Source organism: Mirounga angustirostris, unplaced genomic scaffold (assembly GCF_029215605.1).
Source record: "Mirounga angustirostris isolate CCGP_5_RB_7025 unplaced genomic scaffold, mMirAng1.0.hap1 SCAF_11, whole genome shotgun sequence".
Classification (NCBI taxonomy): Eukaryota; Metazoa; Chordata; class Mammalia; order Carnivora; family Phocidae; genus Mirounga; species Mirounga angustirostris.
Window position 1 is genome coordinate 20,376,369 of NW_026991719.1, and position 20,129 is coordinate 20,396,497.

General features: G+C 44.3%; 1 protein-coding gene across 5 annotated transcripts in view; it reads right to left on the minus strand.

Moving 5' to 3' along the window:
• Positions 1 to 542: 542 nt before the first annotated feature.
• Positions 543 to 20,129, minus strand: part of PCYT1B (phosphate cytidylyltransferase 1B, choline) — a 112,970-nt gene continuing 93,383 nt past the window's right edge. For 2 of the 5 annotated variants that reach the window (XM_054507584.2, XM_045876009.3), the window contains exon 8: positions 1,626 to 4,641. In XM_054507584.2, coding sequence (XP_054363559.1) covers positions 4,429 to 4,641 — 213 coding nt within the window. In that variant the 3' untranslated portion in view covers positions 1,626 to 4,428. The other 3 variants (XM_064573891.1, XM_064573890.1, XM_064573892.1) reach the window with 3 other exon arrangements.

The following is a 20,129-nucleotide window of genomic DNA, read 5'->3' on the forward strand; positions in this document are numbered from 1 at the left end:
AACCTGGGCCCTCACTGCGGGCATCTGGGATCGCGATTTAGCGCCTCCACTCCCATCGATCGGCTTCCCTCTCGTCAAAGGCGCTTCCCGCCCCCTCCCCCCCCCCGTTCAAGTGGCGGGAGGGGCCCCGCCCCCCGTTCCGGTACAGGTGCGAAGCAGCCGGCAGGTGGCTTCATCAGGAAGGTGGGTGGAGGCCGCGCGCCCGTGGAGGCTGAGGCGGGGCGCGGCCGCGCAAGCCGGCGGGAGTGGAGGTCCCAGGGGCCGCGCGGGCCCCCTCTCCAGCTTTGCGCCCAGGGAGAGCTAAGCCCCTTCTCGTGGTCGCGTCGTGGCAGCCTCCTCGCTGCAGAAGCGTAGGGACGACGCGGGTCGCGTCATAAATTCAGAGACCTTGCCAGAGAAGACTTCGGCAGCCATTTCCATCAACCCCCTCAATTGACTTTAAAAGCAGACCCTGCGGCCACGGAAGTGAAGCGGTTTGGCCGAGGTCCCAGAGCCTCCAACTCCAGGTCCCGACTGGGCCCCCCCGTGTGACCTCCCCTCCAGGTGGGTCTGTTCCTCACGAGCTTCGCCGTCAGGTGTGGGCCCTTGGGCACCTGCAGGACGGTGCCCCGCGCGACACGGCGCGGGCAGGACCGCCGCCACCTCCACGAGCGGGAGTTCATGAACGGGAACACCGTAGCACACTTTTAGGAAACGCGACAAGCCGAAGTGCAATTATGCATCCCTTTATTTATAAACAAGTTGGGAATGCTGTGTTCTCTTGGGGGGCGGGAGTGGGTGGGGAGGGGCGAGGGGCCGGGGTGGAGGGCTGATTCCCGTAGTTCGCGTTATTCAGCACCAGAGCAAATGCTTGGGCGTAGTAAGGTCGTACTTGAACCCAGACGAGTCTTCGTCGTCTTGTATGTACAGCAGAGTCTTTAAGTATGTATGCTCTTCTTATGGCTTTGTCCCAGGACACATCGCAGTGACAAAACAAAAAAAGTCTAGAGAGAAGTAGAAGTTGCAAATGCCTTATGAGCTGATTCTTAAAAAAAAAAAAAAAAAAAAAAAAGCCTGGTGGCCTAGACTAGCGCTGAATGGATGCCTGAGGAACAGGAACCTCTCTGCTCCAACCGGGCTCATCTGATTCAGCTGAGTCTGTGAGGCCATCCCGTCTCTCTCTCTCTCTGGGGTATGCCTGGGTGCTAAAATAAGTCCTGAAGATGAAGAGAAAACAAATGCACGCTCTTCCCATCCCTCCCTCAAGGGATGGACTCACAGTGACTACAGCCCGAGGCCTGGAGCAAGCCTGCAAGCCCACAGAGCAGGTCAGAAGGCAGCCTTGGGGCGCAGGGTGGCTCCTCTTGAGGTTGGTCTCCTTGCCTTTTCTAAGGTCCTGGCACACGGGGGCGGCTTGCCAGCAACGGGCCTTTCAGTGTGACTAGGCTATTGGAGTTTCCCCTGTGTTTGTAGCTGGCGGAAGGGTGAACGTTTGACTTCAGGGCCCTGGGTAGAGGACCTGGCAGCGAACGGAGAAGTGGTGGCCCCGGGGAGCTCGGGGGCGCGGCACCCCCACCCTGCGTGGGCGTTCACTAACCTTGGGTGTCTCTGAAAGGAAGCCTTCCTTCTTCACCTGTTAGGGGGTGAGTGACACTTTGAAAGGGAGCAGAAAGGCCCTGCTCCCCCACACCCTCCCCTCCAGCCCGTTGCTGCCCACCCGTCTTCCTCACCTGCCCCCTCCTCTCCTTCTGCAACCCTCAGTACTGCTCTGCAGTCCTCGGTCGAAAGCTTCCTTCCCTTTCTAGGGCAGAAGGGACACTTCCTTGCTTCCTGTCACTTCTGCTTGCCTCTTAAGGCTGCACAGGATTGTACATCTCTCACTCCAGCCCTGACTCACTTGTGGCCATGACTGTCAACCGGTTGACCCAAACGAAGGGCACCCCCATCTCCTCCTGGAAAGGGGGAGCTGGAAGACGCCGATGGCCAGGAGTGTTACAGGTTGGCTTGCAGAATCCTGCGCCCATTCCTTCTCAGTAGTCTCATAGCCTCAGGACAGCGGGGAGGGATTGTTAGAGGACAGGGTGGGGACATAAGGTGAGATTTAGAACGGTTTGTGCGCGGTTTCAGCCCGTCCCTGGAATGAACCAGGTGTTGGTCACGTGCCATCACTGGCAGCTGTGACGGCACTGAGTCTGAGTCACACAAGGAACACCTGTCAGTACGGTGTGGAAGGCCTGCAAGCACAGAATCAGCCTGGTAGAGCCCCACGTTATTTGCTTCAGAGCACAATTCAAGTAAGAGCGACTCTGTCTGCCTTGGGCCATGGAATAAGCACATAAAAGGCCTTCCCAAAATAGTTGCCCCTACCCGGCGAGGTCCAGCAACGGGTTGAGAGCACAGATTTTCGATAATGGCCTTCCCTCTCTCCAGGCCCCTCTTTGCTCCTTTTTTCTGCCCTTGTTCTCCCCACCTCGCCCTGCCTGGCTGTGCTTATCCTTGCACTGCCCCAAGTGTCAACCAGCTGGAACGAGCAGAAGGGCATAATGCAAAACTGGGACCTGGTTCCCTCTGCAGAGCAGTGCTCTAGGTCTTGGCTACAGAAAGCTTCCTTCTCGCGTGCCACGTTCCCGCCAGCTCTTTGTCCCACGTGAATGCTCAAGAGAACCCTGGAGAGAGCGTGCCAGGAACAAGGGTGTTCCAAGCCAGCTCAGCCTCGTGGTTTCGCTTCCCAGTAAACACCACTTATGTCCAGGTGGCCAGGGAGGTAGTTCAACCCCGACACAAGGGGGAAAGACGTGCCACCTTCCTTCATTGGTTGCCCCACGTGTCACCCAGAAAGGCTGGTTCCCAAGGCCTCTGAAAAGGGGTGCTTCTGTCACAGGAGATGCTGAGCTCTGCCCACAAATTGCTGGTTTGGGCCTCTGCTCAGTCAGGCTCCAGCTCTCCCTCTGGCTTTCCTGGCACAGACAGGCAATGCCTCATCTACCTAGGAGTGTGGTTCTCCGCCCTGACTCTACCTGTGGCTATTCTCCCTGTCGTTAGCGGACAGTAAGGTCAAACAACTCAACAGCAGTGCTGAGGCTCTTCGGCCCATTTGGCAAACCTAGGGCTGGGGATAACTATACAACCACGTAGACCATTTCAATGCTGAGATCAAACTGAGGTTCCCACAGTGCTCTGGGAAACTCTTCAGAGCCTCCCTCTAGCCAAAAAACACGATGGGAGGCCATGAGAACAACATACTCGTTTCCTGGTTGGGACAAGACATTTCTACAGGAATCCAGGATGAGTTTTTGACAAAGTGCCCAAGTCACAAGGGAACCAGGTAGTCCTTTAGACCAAGGATTTCAGCGGGGGATTAGGGTGAGAGCAGGAGCGTATACTGTAAAAGGCTACCACCATATGTTCATATTGCATAGGGTATACACCCTGGATAGCATACTTGGAGCATACAGAGAACAGATACGTGCTATGTGGTTTGGTACGTCAAACTGTACTTGAGGTCTATGAAATTGTTAACTGCTCAGAAATGGGAAAAGCCATTCCAGAGTTAACATCTTTTAAGGAGAAGCTCCAGGCGACATTTACCATCTGCTAAACTCAGAGCCAAAGCAAAGCAGCTCCTCTTTATATATATACATACATACATACATATATATATATATAACCATATATAAATACACACATATAAAATGTTTTTCTTTGTTGCATTTCCCACAGATTAAGGTAATTTCTGGAAACCATGAAGTCAAACCAATGATGAAAAGTACAACCAGGAACATATTAGGCCTTCTGTGGTGTTCTCTTTGACAGAACTGTCCTCTAAATAAGAAGTTAAGGTTCATCCTAGATGACCTTCTATATATCTGGCCTAAAGCATGTCTTTGTCTATGCACCACATTTCTAGAACTGCAAAGAATTTGCAATATCAGGTCTCAGTGGCTAAACTGAGAAGATTGGAATTGATCTTTCACTTGACTATTTCAGAAGCACTTTGCCACCTCTATCGGGAACAACTTTATTCTGGCAGAGCTTGGGTGGTAGGAGGCAACGTGCAGGGCCCTTATGAGCTGGAAGTAGCAGATTTAGGGAACAGCCGCTTCCATGGGTGGCGGACTTGGTAGGGGTGGGTGTAAGGACCAAAGCAGAAGACACCCGACTCAGTGCAAATCTCCTGGGGGTGCCCTGCATCTTTCCTTAGCAAGGTTAAAGTAGAGTGATTCTAGATGCTGCTAAGAAGGTTTGTAAAGGTTGTCTGGCTGGAAACCTCCATGCAGAGCCCAAGTCTTAGGCTGAGTGGAGACTGAGGGAGAGCTGGTCCCCAGGCCTTCCCTCGGCTGAGCTGCAGCTCCTGCGACCGTCACCCTTCCAGCCCCACCCGGGCACACGCGGTGACCCCACCCTCGCCCAAGCCTGTGTGGTGCGGCCCTTGCTGTCTGCTGGCAGCCTTTACTTCTCATCCTCATCTCCCTCACTCATGCTGCTGATGGAGGCCGAGGCTGCTTTGGGCGAGGAGGGGGGTGAGGTTTTGTTCGGGAGCCACGTGAAGGTGGGCGACGGGGAGCGGGAGGGGGACCGGCTCCTGGTGGGGCTGCTCACAGGGCTCTGCTTCGGGGACAAGGCCTGCAGCATCCGGCTACTCCTCTCCTGGAACATCTGCTTCTAGAGAGAAATTTGAGAGAAGGCATCTGTTAAGTTAGCCATCTGAGGTGGCAGGGAAACAAAAAGGGAAGGCAGGAAGGAGAGCCACCACCCCACAACACCGGCCCCCACAGACTGGTCCTACAGTTGATGTCCAGGACTATGTGTGGGGAGCAGCTGAGTGAAATTCGGGGGCACTGAGATGTGGACATAGCGATGACCATCTCTGCTGGTTCTTGGGACTCTTGCCTGCCTTTACTCCAGCTACAGAATTCAACTGAGTGTCTATTCTCTCCCAGGCAAATAGTAATGTCCAAGGTACAGAAGGGCAGTAGGAAATAAAACAGAAGTCCCTGTCCTCCTTGACATGAGGACGAATCACACAATAAACAAAATGAACAAAATATGTGGATGTCAGACGGAAGTATGATCTGTGAGAAAAAATAAAATGCGAGACTACAGCAAATGGGGGTGTGAGGTGGGTGGGCGCCTGGGCAGCAATTGTAATGAGGGTGCTCAGGGAAGACCTCAAGAAGATACTATTTGAGCAAAGACCTGAAAGATGAGGGAGGGGCCCATGTGAATGGAAATCAGGGGCAAACACATTCCAGACAGAGCACCCCAAGAAGGGAGCATGCAGTGCATGTCCAAGGAGGAGCGAGGAGGCCATCCATGGTGGCTGGAGTGGAGTCACCTGCGGGGGAGGGGTATGGGGGAGGGGGTTAAGAGGAAGTCACCAGGGGAGTGACAGAAAACTGTGGCATGTAGGCTCTTGGTGGCCATGTGAGAACTTCAGCCTTTACTGTGAGAAGAGAAACCTCTGGAGAGTTCCTTTACCTCTGAAGTTCTGAGTCCCAGACTAAGGAACTCTGACTTTGGTTTTAAAAGGACCACCCTGGCTGCAGTGTGGGGACCAGACCACAGGGAAACCAGAGCAGGGGCGCAGGAGTGGTGAAGAGCCCACTGTAGCGAAAATCCAAGTAAGAAGAATGATGGCGCCCTGGACCACGCCCATCGCAGAGAGGATGAGATGAGGTGAGAAATGGTTGGAGCCTGGTCGATGTTTTTCCCCATAGTTTTAGTAAGGTATAATGGACTTAAGTAAAACTCAGCCTTTTTAGTCTCCGGTTCTGTGAGTTTTGATAAATGCCTGCAGCTGTGTGACTGCCACGACGGTCAGGGTATTAGGAGAGTTCCATTAGCCACCCAGTCCCCACGAGATCCTTTGTCAACCCCTCCCCTAGCCTCTGGCAACAGATCTTTTTTCTGTCCCTCCAGTTTTGCCTTTTCCAGGATGTCTTCTAAATGGAATCATGCAGTATCATGGTCTGGTTAAATTTTGAAGGTAGAGCCCCCAGGAACTGCTGACAGATGGGATGTGGGGCGTGGGAGGAAGAGGAGACAAGTGACCAGTTTCTGGCCTATGAAACTAGAAAGCCAGCAGTGTCATGTGCTGGTGTGGGAGACTCTGTGGGTAAAAGGGGTTTCAGTGGTGAGACAGACTTTCCTGCTGGGGATCTCCAGTGACTACTGCCCTGTGCCTTCAGAACTGAGCCCCTCCCTGGCACTGTCCTTCAGCTTTATGGGGATCCCCGTCCTGGCCTAGCACTGGTGCCCGCTGATCTGCCCTTCTCTCTGCTCGCAGCTCAGCCCCCCAACATGTACCCATATTCCATTCCACCCACCTCTGAGCACCCTGCCCCTGCTGCCTGGGCTCTATGCCCTCATTTCTCTCCCTTGCTTGTCACAAAACCTCCGCCCCCAGCCCCTCAGGAGTCCAATCCCATGATCCTAAACTGGCCCTGAGAGCCATTTCTCCTGTTTGCCATTTTAGACTTTTCTTGTCATTTGAGTTACTCACTTTACAAACCACTACAGAGCCCCCTGTAGACCAGGTGCTATTATACAGGAGATGCTCATATCCAAGCTGGGACTTCGGTGATGTACAGGAAGAGGGGGCTGAGGTGGGAAGGAACCTGTGGAGCTGGTGGAGGGGTGACTTTCCAAGCGGGGTACAATTCTTGGCGGGACTATAAGCTGAGTGCCTATGGGCTTGACCGTAGGCTGGGGCTGGAGCACCAGGAGGAGCTGGGACTTTTATGCCCCAAGAGCCCCTAGAAGATTTTCATTAAGGGAGGGGTATGATCAGATTTGTGTTTTAGAGATACCTTTGGGTGGGAGCATAAAAGCAAAGAGAGAAACCATAGAAGAAAAGATTGGTGTTTGGCTATATGAAAGTGTAAAACTTACGTACCCTCACCGAAAAAAAAAACCCACCATGAGATAAGGTAAAAGGCAAGTGAAACACAGGGGGAAATTCTTGCAATATTTAATAATGGATCTTAGTATATAAACAGAGCCTACAAATTAAAAAGAATGTAAAACTGTTCTGTAACAAAACGAGCACATGACTCGTTAAGGCAGTGCACAGAAGACTGACAAACGACCCATAAAGAGTGTTCAGCATCACTAGTAAACAAATACAGAAGGACTGAAGTGAGACACCTTTTTTATATATCAGATTGTTACAGGGTTTTTTTTTTTTATCTTCCCAACATGTAAAAAAAATTTTTTTTCCAGTTTTATTGAGATGTAACTGACCGCAGTTTAAGGTGTATAGCGTAATGATTTTACTCACGTATATTGTGACATTACCACAGTAAGTTAACATCTGTCATCTCATATAAAAAATACGTATTTTTCCTTGTGATGAGAACTCTTGCTATCTACTCTCTTAACTTGCATATATACCACACAGGAATGTTAACTATAGTCTTGATGCTGTATATTATATCCCTGGTACTTACTTATAAGTGGAAGTTTGTACTTTTTGACCACCTGCATCTCATTTTCCCTCTTTCACTCCTATCTTTACCCTGGTAACCACAAATCTGATTGCTTTTTCCCTGAGTTGTTGGTTGTTGTTGTTTTTTTTCCCCGACATGTGAGATCATGTATTTGTTTTTCTCTGACTTGCTTCACTTAGCATAATGCCCTCAAGGTCCATCCATGTTATCACAAATGGCAGGATTTCCTCCTTTTTAATGGTTGACTAATGTCTACACATACTGTACTTTATCCTTTCATCCACTGATAGACACTTAGGTTGCTTCCATGTCTTGACCATTGTAAATAATGCTGCTATGAATGTCGGGATGCAGATAGCACTTTTTTTTTTTTTAATTTTTTTTTTTAAGATTTTATTTATTTGCGAGAGAGAGAATGAGAGACAGAGAGCATGGGAGGGAGGGTCAGAGGGAGAAGCAGACTCCCTGCTGAGGGACTCGATCCCGGGACTCCAGAATCATGACCTGAGCCGAAGGCAGTCGCTTAACCAACTGAGCCACCCAGGCGCCCAGCACTTTGACATAGTGTTTTTGTTTCCTTTGGATATATTCCCCAAAGTGAAATTGCTGGATCATATATATGGTGGTTTCAGTTTCAATTTTTTGAGGAACCTCAATACTGTTTTCCACCATGGCCACACCAATTTACAATCCCACCAACAATGCACAAGTGTTCCTTTTAATCCATGTCCTCTTCAGCATTTGTTATTTCTGGTCTTTTTGATGGCAGTCAATCTAATTGGTGTGAGGTGATAAGTCACTGTGGTTTTGATTTGCATTTCCCTACTGATGAGTGATGCTGAGCATTTTCTCATATACTTGTTGGTCCTTTGGATGTCTTCTTTGCAAAAATGTCTATTCAGGTATTAACCCATTTTTGCATTGGATTATTTTGAGTTTTTACTATTGAGTTGTAGGAGTTCTTGATATATTTTGGATATTCACTCTTAATCAGATACATGGTTAGCACATATTTTTCCCATTCTGAAGGTTGCCTTTTACTTTTGTTGATGGTTCCTTTTGCTGTGCAGACGCTTTTTAGTTTGATGTAGCCCCACTTACTTTTGCTTTTGTGATTCGTGCTTTAGGTGTCCTACCCAAAAAAATCACTGCCATGACCCATGTAAAGGCGCTTTTCTCCTGTGTTTTCTTCTAGGATTTTGATGGTTTCTGGTCTTACATGGGCATCTTTAATCCTTTTCAGGTTAACTTTGGTACATGGTGTAAGATAGGGATCTAGTTTTATTCTTTTATGTGTGAATATACAATCTTCCCAGCACCATTAGTTGAAGAGACAGTCTTTACTCCATTGAGTATTCTTGGCTCCCTTGCATGGGTTTATTTCTGAGCTCTCAGATCTGTTCCATTGGTCTAGGTGTCTTTTTTTTATGCCAGTACTATACTGTTTTGATTACTATACCTTTATAATATAGCTTGAAATCAGAAGTGTGATGTCTCCCACATTGTTCTTTCTCAGGATTGCTTCAGGTATTTGGGGGCTTTTGAGGTTCCATATAAATTTTAGGATTGTTTTTTTCTGTTTCTGTGAAAAATTCCATTGGAATCTTGATAGGGATTGCATTTAATCTATAGATGGCTTTGGGGCGCCTGGGTGGCTCAGTTGTTAAGCGTCTGCCTTCGGCTCAGGTCATGATCCCAGGGTCCTGGGATCAAGCCCCGCATCGGGCTCCCTGCTCCGCAGGAAGCCTGCTTCTCCCTCTCCCACTCCCCTTTTCCCTCTCTCGCTGTGTCTCTCTCTGTCAAATAAATAAATAAAATCTTAAAAAAAAATCTATAGATGGCTTTGGGATGGTATGGACATTATTAATATTCTTCTAATCTGTGAACATGGGATACCTTTCCATTTATTTATTTATTTTTTTTAAAGATTTTATTTATTTATTTGAGAGAGAGCACATGAGAGGGGGGAGGGTCAGAGGGAGAAGCAGACTCCCTGCCGAGCAGGGAGCCCGATGCGGGACTCGATCCCGGGACTCCAGGATCATGACCTGAGCCGAAGGCAGTCGCTTAACCAACTGAGCCACCCAGGCGCCCTCCATTTATTTCTGTCTAAAATTTTTTTCATCACTATTTTACAGTTTTGAGGGTACAGATTTCTCACCTCCTTGGTTAAATTTATTCCTAAGTATTTTATTGCTTTCAGTGCTATTATACATGGGATCAGTTTATTTCTTTTTCAGATAATTCATTGTTACTATATAAAAATGCTACTTATTTTGTATGTTAATTTTGTATCCTGCAACTTCACTGAATTTGTAGATTGGATATAACAGTTCTTTGGTGGAGTCTGTCAGATTTTCTGTGTATAAAATCATGTTATCTGCAAATAGACAATCTCACTTCTTCCTTTCCAATTCTGATGGGCTTTCATATTTTCTTGCCTGATTGCTCTGGCTAGGAGTTCAGTAATATCTTGAATGGGAGGAGAGAGAATGGGCACCCTTGTCTTGTTCCTTATTTTAGAGGAAAGGCTTTCAACCTTTTGTCATTAAGTATCATGTTAGCTGTGGGTTTGTCATCTACAGCTTTTGTTATGTTGAGGTATGTTTGTTATATACCTAATTTATTAAGAGGTTTTATCATGAATGGTTATTGAATTTTGCCCAATGATTTTCCTGTGTCCATTGAGATGATCATAAAATTTTTTTCTTCTATCAATGTGATATATCATAGTGACAGATTTACATCTGTTTAACCACACTTGTATCTCAAAAATAAATACCACTTGATCATGGTGAAGGATCTTTTTAATGTGCTGCTGAACTCTGTTTACTAGTATTTTTTTAAAGATTTATTTATTCGAGAGAGAGAGTGAGTCCATGTGTGTGTGGGAGGAGGGGCAGAGAAAGAAGGGAAGCAGACTCTGCTGAACACGGAGCCCTACATGGGGCTTGATCCCATAACCCCAAGATCATGACCCCAGCCAAAACCAAGAGTCAGAAACTCAACTGACAGCCACCCAGGCACCTCCTGTTTACTAGTATTTTATTGAGAATTTTTGCCTCTATATTCATCAGAGATAGTGGCCTATAGTTTTCTTTTAGTGTTATTTTCTGGCTTTGGTAATGCTGGCCTTATAAAATAAATTTGGGAGTCTTCCCTCCTCCCAAACATTGAGGAGTCTGAGAAGGGTTTGTATTAATTCTTCTTTAAATGTTTAGTAAAATTCACCAGTGAAGCCGTCTGTTCCTGGGCCTTCCTTCCTTGGGAGATGTTTGATCACTAATTCAATCTCCTTACTAATAATTGGTCTGTCACATTTTCTACTTTATTCTGATTCATTCTTGGTAGATTGTATGTTTCTAAGAATTTTCAATTTCCTTTAGGTTTTCCAGTATGTTGGCATATAGTTGTTCATAGTAGCCTCCTAAGATCCTTTGTGGCATGAGTTGTAATATTTACTTCTTCATTTTCATTTGTAATTTTGTTGATTTTGGCCCTCTCTTTTTTTCTTGGTTTTGCTAAACATTTGTCAATTTTATCTTTTCAAAAAACCATTTCTTAGTTTGGTTAGTCTTTTCTATTGTATTCCTGGTCTCCAGTTTATTTGTTTCTGCCCCAATTTCTATTATTTCCTTCCTTCTGCTAACTTTGTGTTCACTTTTTTTTTTTAGTTCCTAAAGCATAGCATTAGGTTGAGATACCTCTTATTTCCTGAGGTAGGCATTTATTGCTATGAACTTCCCTTTTAGAATTGTTCTGTCTGCATACTGTAAGTTTTGGTACATTGTGTTTCCATTTTTGTTTGTGTCAAGATACATTTTTATTTCCCCTTTAATTTCTTCTTTGACTCTTGGCTATTCAGACTATTGTTTTGTTTCCATGTATTCATGAATTTTTCAGTTTTCCTCCTGTTAATGATTTCTACTTGGAGACCATTGTGGCCAGAAAAGGCACTTGGTATGATTTCAGTCGTCTTGAATTTGCTAAGACTTGTTCTGTGGGTTGACCTCTTTATCACTGCATAATAATAATTGTAAAAGACCTTCTTTGTCTCATTTTACCATTTTTATATTTAAGTCTATTTAGTATGATAGAAGTATAGCTACCCCTACTTTTTTGGTTTGTTTTTTGGAATACCATTTGCTTACAACAACTTTTTCCATCCCTTCACTGTCAGTCTGTGTGTCTTTAAGACTAAAGTGAGACTCTCTGGGCACATATCATTAGACGTTTTTCAAATGTTATCCACTCAGCCATCCTATGTATATTGATTGGAGAATTTAATCCAATTAAATACAATTTAAAGTAATCATTAATAGGTAAGGACTTACTTAGTTTGCCATTTTATTGTTTTTATGACTTTTACAGAACCATTATTCTTTGTTCTGTATCCTGCTTTCTTTTTTTGTGTTTCAATGCCTTCTGATATCTGTAGGGTTTGACTTCTTTATCGTGTACTTTTGTGTAATTACTACAGGTTTTACCCTCGTGGTTACCACAAGGTTTACATAAAATATTTTAAAATTATAACACCTTATTTTATACTGATAACAAGGGGCGCTTGGGTGGCTCAGTCATTAAGCGTCTGCCTTTGGCTCAGGTCATGCTCCCAGGGTCCTGGGATCGAGCCCCACATCAGGCTCCCTGCTCTACGGGGAGCCTGCTTCTCTCTCTCCCACTCCCCCTGCTTGTGTTCCCTCTCTCATTGTGTTTCTCTCTGTCAAATAAATAAATAAAAATCTTTAAATAAAAAAATAAAAAAATAAACTGATAACAAGTTAACTTCAATAGAACTTCTAAACTTTATGCTTTCATCTCCCCTCTCCCCCCACTTACATTTTAGGTTATTGATGTTACAGTTAACATACTTTTTATATTGTGTAACCAGTAACAGATTATTATTGTTGTAGTTGTTCTTACAGTATTTTCTGACATTTTTAAAAGATTTTATTTATTTATTTGACAGAGCACAAGCAGGGGGAGCTGCAGAGGGAGAGGGAGAAGCAGTCCCCTCACAGAGCAGGGAACTCGACGTGGGGCTCGGTCCCAGGACCCTGGGATCATGACCTGAGCTGAAGGCAGATGCCCAACAGACTGAGCCACCCAGGCGCCCCAGTGTTTTCTAACTTTTATTTTTATTTATTAATTTAATTTAATTTAATTATGTTAATCACCATACAATACATCATTAGTTGTGATGTAGTGTTCCATGATTCATTGTTTGCATATAACACCCAGTGCTCCATGCAATACGTGCCCTCCTTAATACCCATCACCGGGGGCGCCTGGGTGGCTCAGTTGGTTAAGCGACTGCCTTCCGCTCAGCTCATGATCCTGGAGTCCCGGGATCGAGTCCTGCATTGGACTTCCTGCTCAGCAGGGAGTCTGCTTCTCCCTCTGACCCTCCCCCCTCTCATGCTCTCTCTCTCTGTCTCATTCTCTCTCTCAAATAAATAAATAAAAATCTTTAAAAAAAAAAATACCCATCACCAGGCTAACCCATTCCCCCACCCCCTTCCCCTCTAAAACCCTCAGTTTGTTTCCTGGAATCCATAGTCTCTCATGGTTCGTCTCCCCCTCCAATTTCCCCCCCTTCATTTTTCTCTTCCTTCTCCTAATGTCCTCCATGCTATTCCTTATGTTCCACAAATAAGTGAAACCATATAATTGTCTTTCTCTGCTTGACTTATTTCACTTAGCATAATCTCCAGTCCCATCCATGTTGATGTAAAAGTTGGGTATTCATCCTTTCTGATGGCTGAGTAATATTCCATTGTATATAAGGACCGCATCTTCTTTATCCATTCATCTGTTGAACGGCATCTCGGCTCTTTCCACAGTTTGGCTATTGCGGACATTGCTGCTATGAACATTAGGGTGCATATGGCCCTTCTTTTCACTACATCTGTGTCTTTGGGGTAAATACCCAGGAGTGCAATCACTCGGTCATAGGGTAGCTCTATTTTTAATTTTTTGAGGCACCTCCACACTGTTTTCCAAAGTGGCTGTACCAACTTGAATTCCCACCAACAGTGTAAGAGGGTTCCCCTTTCTCCACAACCTCTCCAACATTTGTTTCTTGCCCTGTCCATTTTTGCCATTCTAACTGGTATAAGGTGGTATCTCAGTGTGGTTTTGATTTGAATTTCCCTGATGGCTAATGATGATGAACATTTTTCAGGTGTCAGCCATTTGTATGTCTTCTTTGGAGAAGTGTCTGTTCATGTCTTCTGCCCATTTTTTGACTTGATTATTTGTTTTTTGGGTGTTGAGTTTGAGAAGTTCTTTATAGATCTTGGATACCAGCCCTTTATCTGTAGTGTCATTTGCAAATATCTTCTCCCATTCTGTGGGCTGCCTCTTTGTTTTGTTGACTGTTTCCTTTGCTGTGCAGAAGCTTTTTATCTTGAATAAGTCCCCAAAGTGGATTTTTGCTTTTGTTTCACTAGCCTTTGGAGATGTATCTTGAAAGAAGTTGCTGTGGCCGATGTCGAAGAGGTTACTGCTTATGTTCTTCTCTAGGATTTTGATGGATTCCTGTCTCACATTGAGGTCTTTCATCCATTTTGAGTCTATCTTTGTGTATGTTGTTAGAGAATGGTCAAGTTTCATTCTTCTGTAGATAGCTGTCCAATTTTCCCAGCACCATGTTTTTTTCCATTGCATATTTTTTTCCTGCTTTGTTGAAGATTATTTGACCATAGAGTTGAGGGTCCATATCTGGGTTCTCTATTCTGTTCCATTGGTCTATATGTCTGTTTCTGTGCCAGTACCATGCTGTCTTGGTGATCACTACTTTGTAATATAGCTTAAAATCAGGCAACGTGATGCCCCCAGCTTTTTCTTTTTCAACATTTCCTTGGCGATTTGGGGTCTTTTCTGATTCCATACAAATTTTAGGATTGTTTGTTCTAGCACTTTGAAAAAAGTCATTGGAATTTTGATCGGGATGGCATTGAAGGTATAGATTGCTCTGGGTAGCATAGACTTTTTAACAATGTTTATTCTTCTGGTCCATGAGCATGGAATGTTTTTCCATCTTTTTGCATCTTCTTTAATTTCTTTCATGAGTGTTCTGTAGTTCCTAGAGTGTAGATCCTTTACCTCTTTGGTTAGGTTTATTCTGAGATACCTTAGGGCTTTTGGTGCTATTGTAAATGGAATCGTTTCTCTAATTTCTCTTTCTACAGTTGCATTGTTAGTGTATAGGAAAGCAACTGATTTCTGTGCATTGATTTTGTATCCTGCCACATTACTGAGTTGCTGTATGAGTTCTAGTAATTTGGGGGTGGAGTCTTTTGGATCTTCCACATAAAGTATCATGTCATCTGCAAAGAGAGAGAGTTTGACTTCTTCTTTGCCAATTTGAATACCTTTTATTTCTTTTTATTGTCTGATTTCTGTTGCTAGGACTTCTAGCACTAGTACTGTGTTGAACAATAGTGGCGGGAGTGGGCATCCTTGTCGTGTTCCTGATCTTAAGGGAAAGGCTCTCAGCTTTTCCCCATTGAGGATGATATTCACTGTGGGTTTTCCATAGATGGATTTTATAAACTTGAGGAATGTTCCCTCTATCCCTATGCTCTGAAGAGTTTTAATCAGGAAAGGATGCTGTATTTTGTCAAATGCTCTTTCTGCATCAATTGAGAGGACCATATGGTTCTTCTCCCTCCTCTTATTAATGTGTTCTATCACATTGATTGATTTGAGAATGTTGAACCCCTTGCATCCCGGGGATAAATCCCACTTGGTCGTGGTGGATGATCTTTTTAATGTATTGTTGGATCCTATTAGCTAGGATTCTGTTGAGTATTTTGGAATCCATATTCATCAGGGATATCAGTCTGAAATTCTCCTTTCTAATGGGATCTTTGCCTGGGTTTGGGGATTAAGGTAATGCTGGCCTCATAGAATGAGTCTGGAAGTTTTCCTTCTGTTTCTATTTTTGAAACAGCTTCAGGAGAATAGGTATTATTTCTTCTTTGAATGTTTGGTAGAATTCCCCAGGGAATCCATCAGGCCCTGGACTCTTGTTTTTTGGGAGGTTCTTGATCACTGCTTCAATCTCGTTACTGGTTATTGGCCTATTCAGGTTGTCAATTTCTTCCTGTTTCAGTCTTGGCAGTTTATAGGTTTCCAGGAAGGCATCCATTTCTCCCAGGTTGCTCAATTTATTGGCATATAGTTGTTGATAATAATTTCTAATAATTGTTTCTGTTTCCTTGGTGTTAGTTGTGATCTCTTCCCTTTCATTCATAATTTTATTAATTTGGGTCCTTTCTCTTTTCTTTTGGATAAGTCTGGCCAGTGGTTTATCGATCTTATTAATTCTTTCAAAGAGCCAGCTTCTAGTTTCATTGATCTGATCTGTGTTTCTGGTTTCTAATTCATTGATCTCTGCTCTAATCTTATTTCTCTTCTAATGCATGGCTTAGGCATCGTTTGTTGCTTTTTCTCTAGTTCTTTAAGGTGTACAGTTAGTTGGTGAATTCGGGATTTTTCTGGTTTTTTTTGAGTGAGGCTTGGATGGCTATGTATTTCCCCCTTAGGACCGCCTTTGCAGTATCCCATAGGTTTTGGACAGATGTGTTTTCGTTCTCATTGGTTTCCATCATTGTTTAAGTTCTTCTTTGATTTCTTGGTTGACCCAAACGTTATTGAGCAGAGTGGTCTTTAGCGTCCAAGTGTTTGAATTTCTTCCAAATTTTTTCTTGTGATTGAGTTCCAGTTTTAAAGCATTATGGCCTGAGAATATGCAGGGAATAATCTCAATCTTTTGGTATCGGTTGAGACCTGATTTGTGACCCAGTATGTGGTCTATTCTGGAGAAAGTTCTGTGTGCACTTGAGAAGAATGAGTATTCTGTTGTTTTAGGGTGGAATGTTGTGTATATATCTATGAGGTCCATCTGGTCCAGTGCGTCATTCAAAGCTCTTGTTTCTTTGTTGATTTTCTGCTTAGATGATCTGTCCATTGCTGAGAGTGGAGTATTGAGGTCTCCTACAATTAACGCATTGTTAGCAATATGACTATTTTGGTTAACAGTTGGCTTATATAGATCGCTGCTCCCATGTTGGGGGTGTGGATATTTACAGTTGTTAGATCTTCTTGTTGGATAGACCCTTTAAGAATGATACAGTGTCCTTCTGTGTCTCTAACTACAGTCTTTAGCTTAAAATCTAATTTGTCTGATATAAGAATTGCTACCCCAGCTTTCTTTTGGGGTCTGTTGGCATGGAAGATAGATCTCCATCCCTTCACTTTCAGTCTAGATGTATCTTTAGGTTCAAAATGAGTCTCTTGTAGACAGCATATGGATGGGTCCTGTCTTCTTATCCAATCTGCAACCCTGTGCCATTTTATGGGAGCATTTAGGCCGTTCACATTGAGAGTGATTATTAAAGATATGAATTTATTGTCATTATGTTGCCTGTGAAGACCTTGTTTTTATAGATTGTCCCTGTAAATTTCTGTTCTGTATCACTCTTGGGGTCTTTCTCCTTTTATAGAACCCCCCCCCCCCAATAATATTTCTTGCAGGGCCGGCTTAGTGGTCACATATTCTTTCAGTTTCTGCCAGTCTTGGAAGCTCTGCATCACTCCATCCATTCTAAATGACAGCCTTGCCAGATAAAGTATTCTTGGCTGCATGTTTTTCTCATTTAATACCCTGAATATGTCTTGCCAGGCCTTTCTGGCTTGCCAGGTCTCTGTGGATAGGTCTGACGTTATTCTGATGTTCCTCTCTCTGTACATAAGGAATCCCTTCCCCCTAACTGCCCTTAAGATGGTTTCCTTGGTTCTAAGATTTGCGAGTTTTACTATTACATGCTGGGGCGTTGGCCTGTTTTCCTTGATCTTGGGAAGGGTTCTCTCTGCCTCTAGAACACGAATGTTTGTCTCATTCCCCAGATTAGGGAAGTTCTCAGCTACAATTTGCTGAGATATATATTGCTGAGATACAATATATCTTCTAGTCCTCTCTCTCTCTCTCTACCCCCTCAGGGATTCCAGTAATTCTGACATTGGAAAGTTTCATGGTGTCACTTATTTCTCTGATTGTATTTTCATGGATTTTGAGTTGTTTTTCCCTGGCTGCCTCTTTTTCCTTTTTGTCTAGTAAGTGGTGTTCTGGATCACTAATTTGTTCTTCTGCCTCGCTTACCCTAACTGTTAAAATATCTAGATTAGATTGGATCTCATTTATAGCATTTTTAAGTTCTGCCAGTTCAGCTTTCATTTCTGCCCTTAGAGACTCTATGTTGCCATCAATCGATTTCTCCATTCTAGCTATTGTCTTCACAATTGCTACCCTGAATTCCATCTCTGACATCTTGGTTATATCTGTATCCATTTGTAAATCTGTGGCAGAAGTCAGTCTCTGAGTCTTTCCTATTTTGGGGGGTTCCTCCTCCTAGTCATTCTGTTGAGGGGTGGTTGAGGGTATGTACAGAATCCAAATTATTGACCAGAACCCAAGCAAGATGCACCTGTTTTATAGGGACCTTAGGGTTGTCGGCCTCTTGTTCTCCCAGCCTGTCTTCTGGGGGAGGGGCCTGCCGCACCATTACTCAGGCAACCCTGTTTGAGCAGAGTTGCCCTGCCCCCTGTGGCAGGGGATGGGCTCAGTGAAAACTGTTTTTTGGGGGCTTTTGTTCTCTGGCGGCTTTCCGCATCTCTTCTGAGAGTCAGAGCAGAAGAGATAGTTTCCAACCCTCTGCCTCAGAGCAGAGAGATCGCAGTCTGTTCTTCAGTGAGCTCTCCAGGCCACACCATCTCCGTTTCTGTCCGTGATGCTATAAACTGCAGCCTCCCGGGTTGTGTGCCCCTCCGCAGTGCTCCTAGTCCTGCCTCCAGGTCGGGGCACGTCTCTGCCCTTTGTGCTTCTAAAACCACCAACCACTCCCAGTTTGCGTGCGCGACCCCGCAGCTCCGGGTTTCCGCCCTGGGGGCTGCCCTAGAGTCCTTTCCCCATCACTACTGGTCTGCGAGTCTGTGCCCTGTCCCCAGCGCTGGAGGCTATCACTCACTGGTGGTGTAGGATCCCCACGGCTCCCTCCCCCTGCCGTTTATCTTCGGATATCTGCCTGCAGAATCACGGCTCCCCGCTTCATACCTCAAAACCAACTGCCTGTGATATTCTGTTTGTAGAGATCCAGATCTATCTTCTTACATCTCAGACTGATTTCATGGGTGTTCAGAGTGGTCTGGTAGATATCCAGCTCAATTCCGGGGACCAGTTGGAATAGGGTCCCCTACTTCTCCGCCATCTTTTCCTCTCCCCCCTAACTTTTAAAATAGAGTTGTAAGTGGATTACACACCACCACTACCACATTACAGATTCTTATTTTGACTATATATTTACCATTACCAGTAAGTTTTACACTACCTTATGTTTTATGATGTTCATTAATGTCCTTTTACTCAAACACCCCCCTTTAGCATTTCTTATAAGGCAGGTCTGGTGGTGGTGAACTCAGCTTTGTTTTGGGGGGGAAGCCTTTATTTCTTCATTTCTAAAAGATAGCTTTGCCAGGTACAGAATTCTTGGTTGACATTTTTTTCTTTCAATATTTTGGACATACTATCCCATTCTCTCTGGGCCCAAGCCAATTTTGTTGAGAAGTCCACTGATAGTCTCATGATGGTTCCCTTGTATGTAATTTACCTTTTTTCTCTTGCTGTTTTCCAAATTTTTTCTTTGACTTTTGACAATTTAATTACAGTCTGTATCAGTGTAGCCCTATTCATCTTATTTGGGATTTTTTGTACCTCATGGATTGGGATGTTTTAAGCCATTACTGCTTTAAATTTACTTTTTGTACCCATTCCCTCCTCATTCTCTTTTCCTTTTGAAATTCCCTTAATGTAAATATTGTTTGTCTTGATTGTGTCCTTATGTCATGTATGTTTTGTTCACTTCATCCTTTTTTGTTGTTGTTGTTCCTCTAACTGGATTATTTCAAAAGTCTTCTCTTCTAGGTCACTGTTTTTTCTGCATAGCTGAGTCTTTTAAGATATTATTATTTTTAAAGATTTTATCTGACACAGAGAGAGAGACAGCAAGAGAGGGAACACAAGCAGGAGGAGTGGGAGAGGGAGAAGCAGGCTTCCCACTGAGCAGGGAGCCCAGCAGGACCCTGGGATCATGACCTGAGCCAAAGGCAGATGCTTAATGACTGAGCCACCCAGGTGCCCCTAAGATAATATTTTTAAGTAATCTCTACACCCAACATGGGGCTCAGACTCATAACCCCAAGATCAAGAGTTGCACCCTCTACCGACGAGCCAACCAGGAGCCCTGAGTCTCCTTTTGAAGCTCTGTTGAATTTTTTAGTTCAGTCATTGTATTTTTCAGCTCTACAGTTTTTTTGATGGTTTCTATTTCTGTGTTGAACTTCTTGTTTTGTTTATACATCATTTTCCTAATTTTTAGTTTTCTATGTCTTATTGCAGTTGACTAAACTTTAAAAAGGATTATTGTGAAATCTGACTGTTCATAGATAGCCATTTCTTTAAGGTCAGTTATTAGAGCTTTAGTAGTTTCTTTTTTTGGTGTCATGTTAATAGATTTTTTTCATGATCCTTGATTCTTTACATTGGTCTCTGTGCATCTGAGTAAGCAGTCTCCTCTTCCAGACTTTATGGGTTTGCTTTGGCAGAGATTGCTCTTTGCCAGTCCCCTCAGTGTGGGTTTC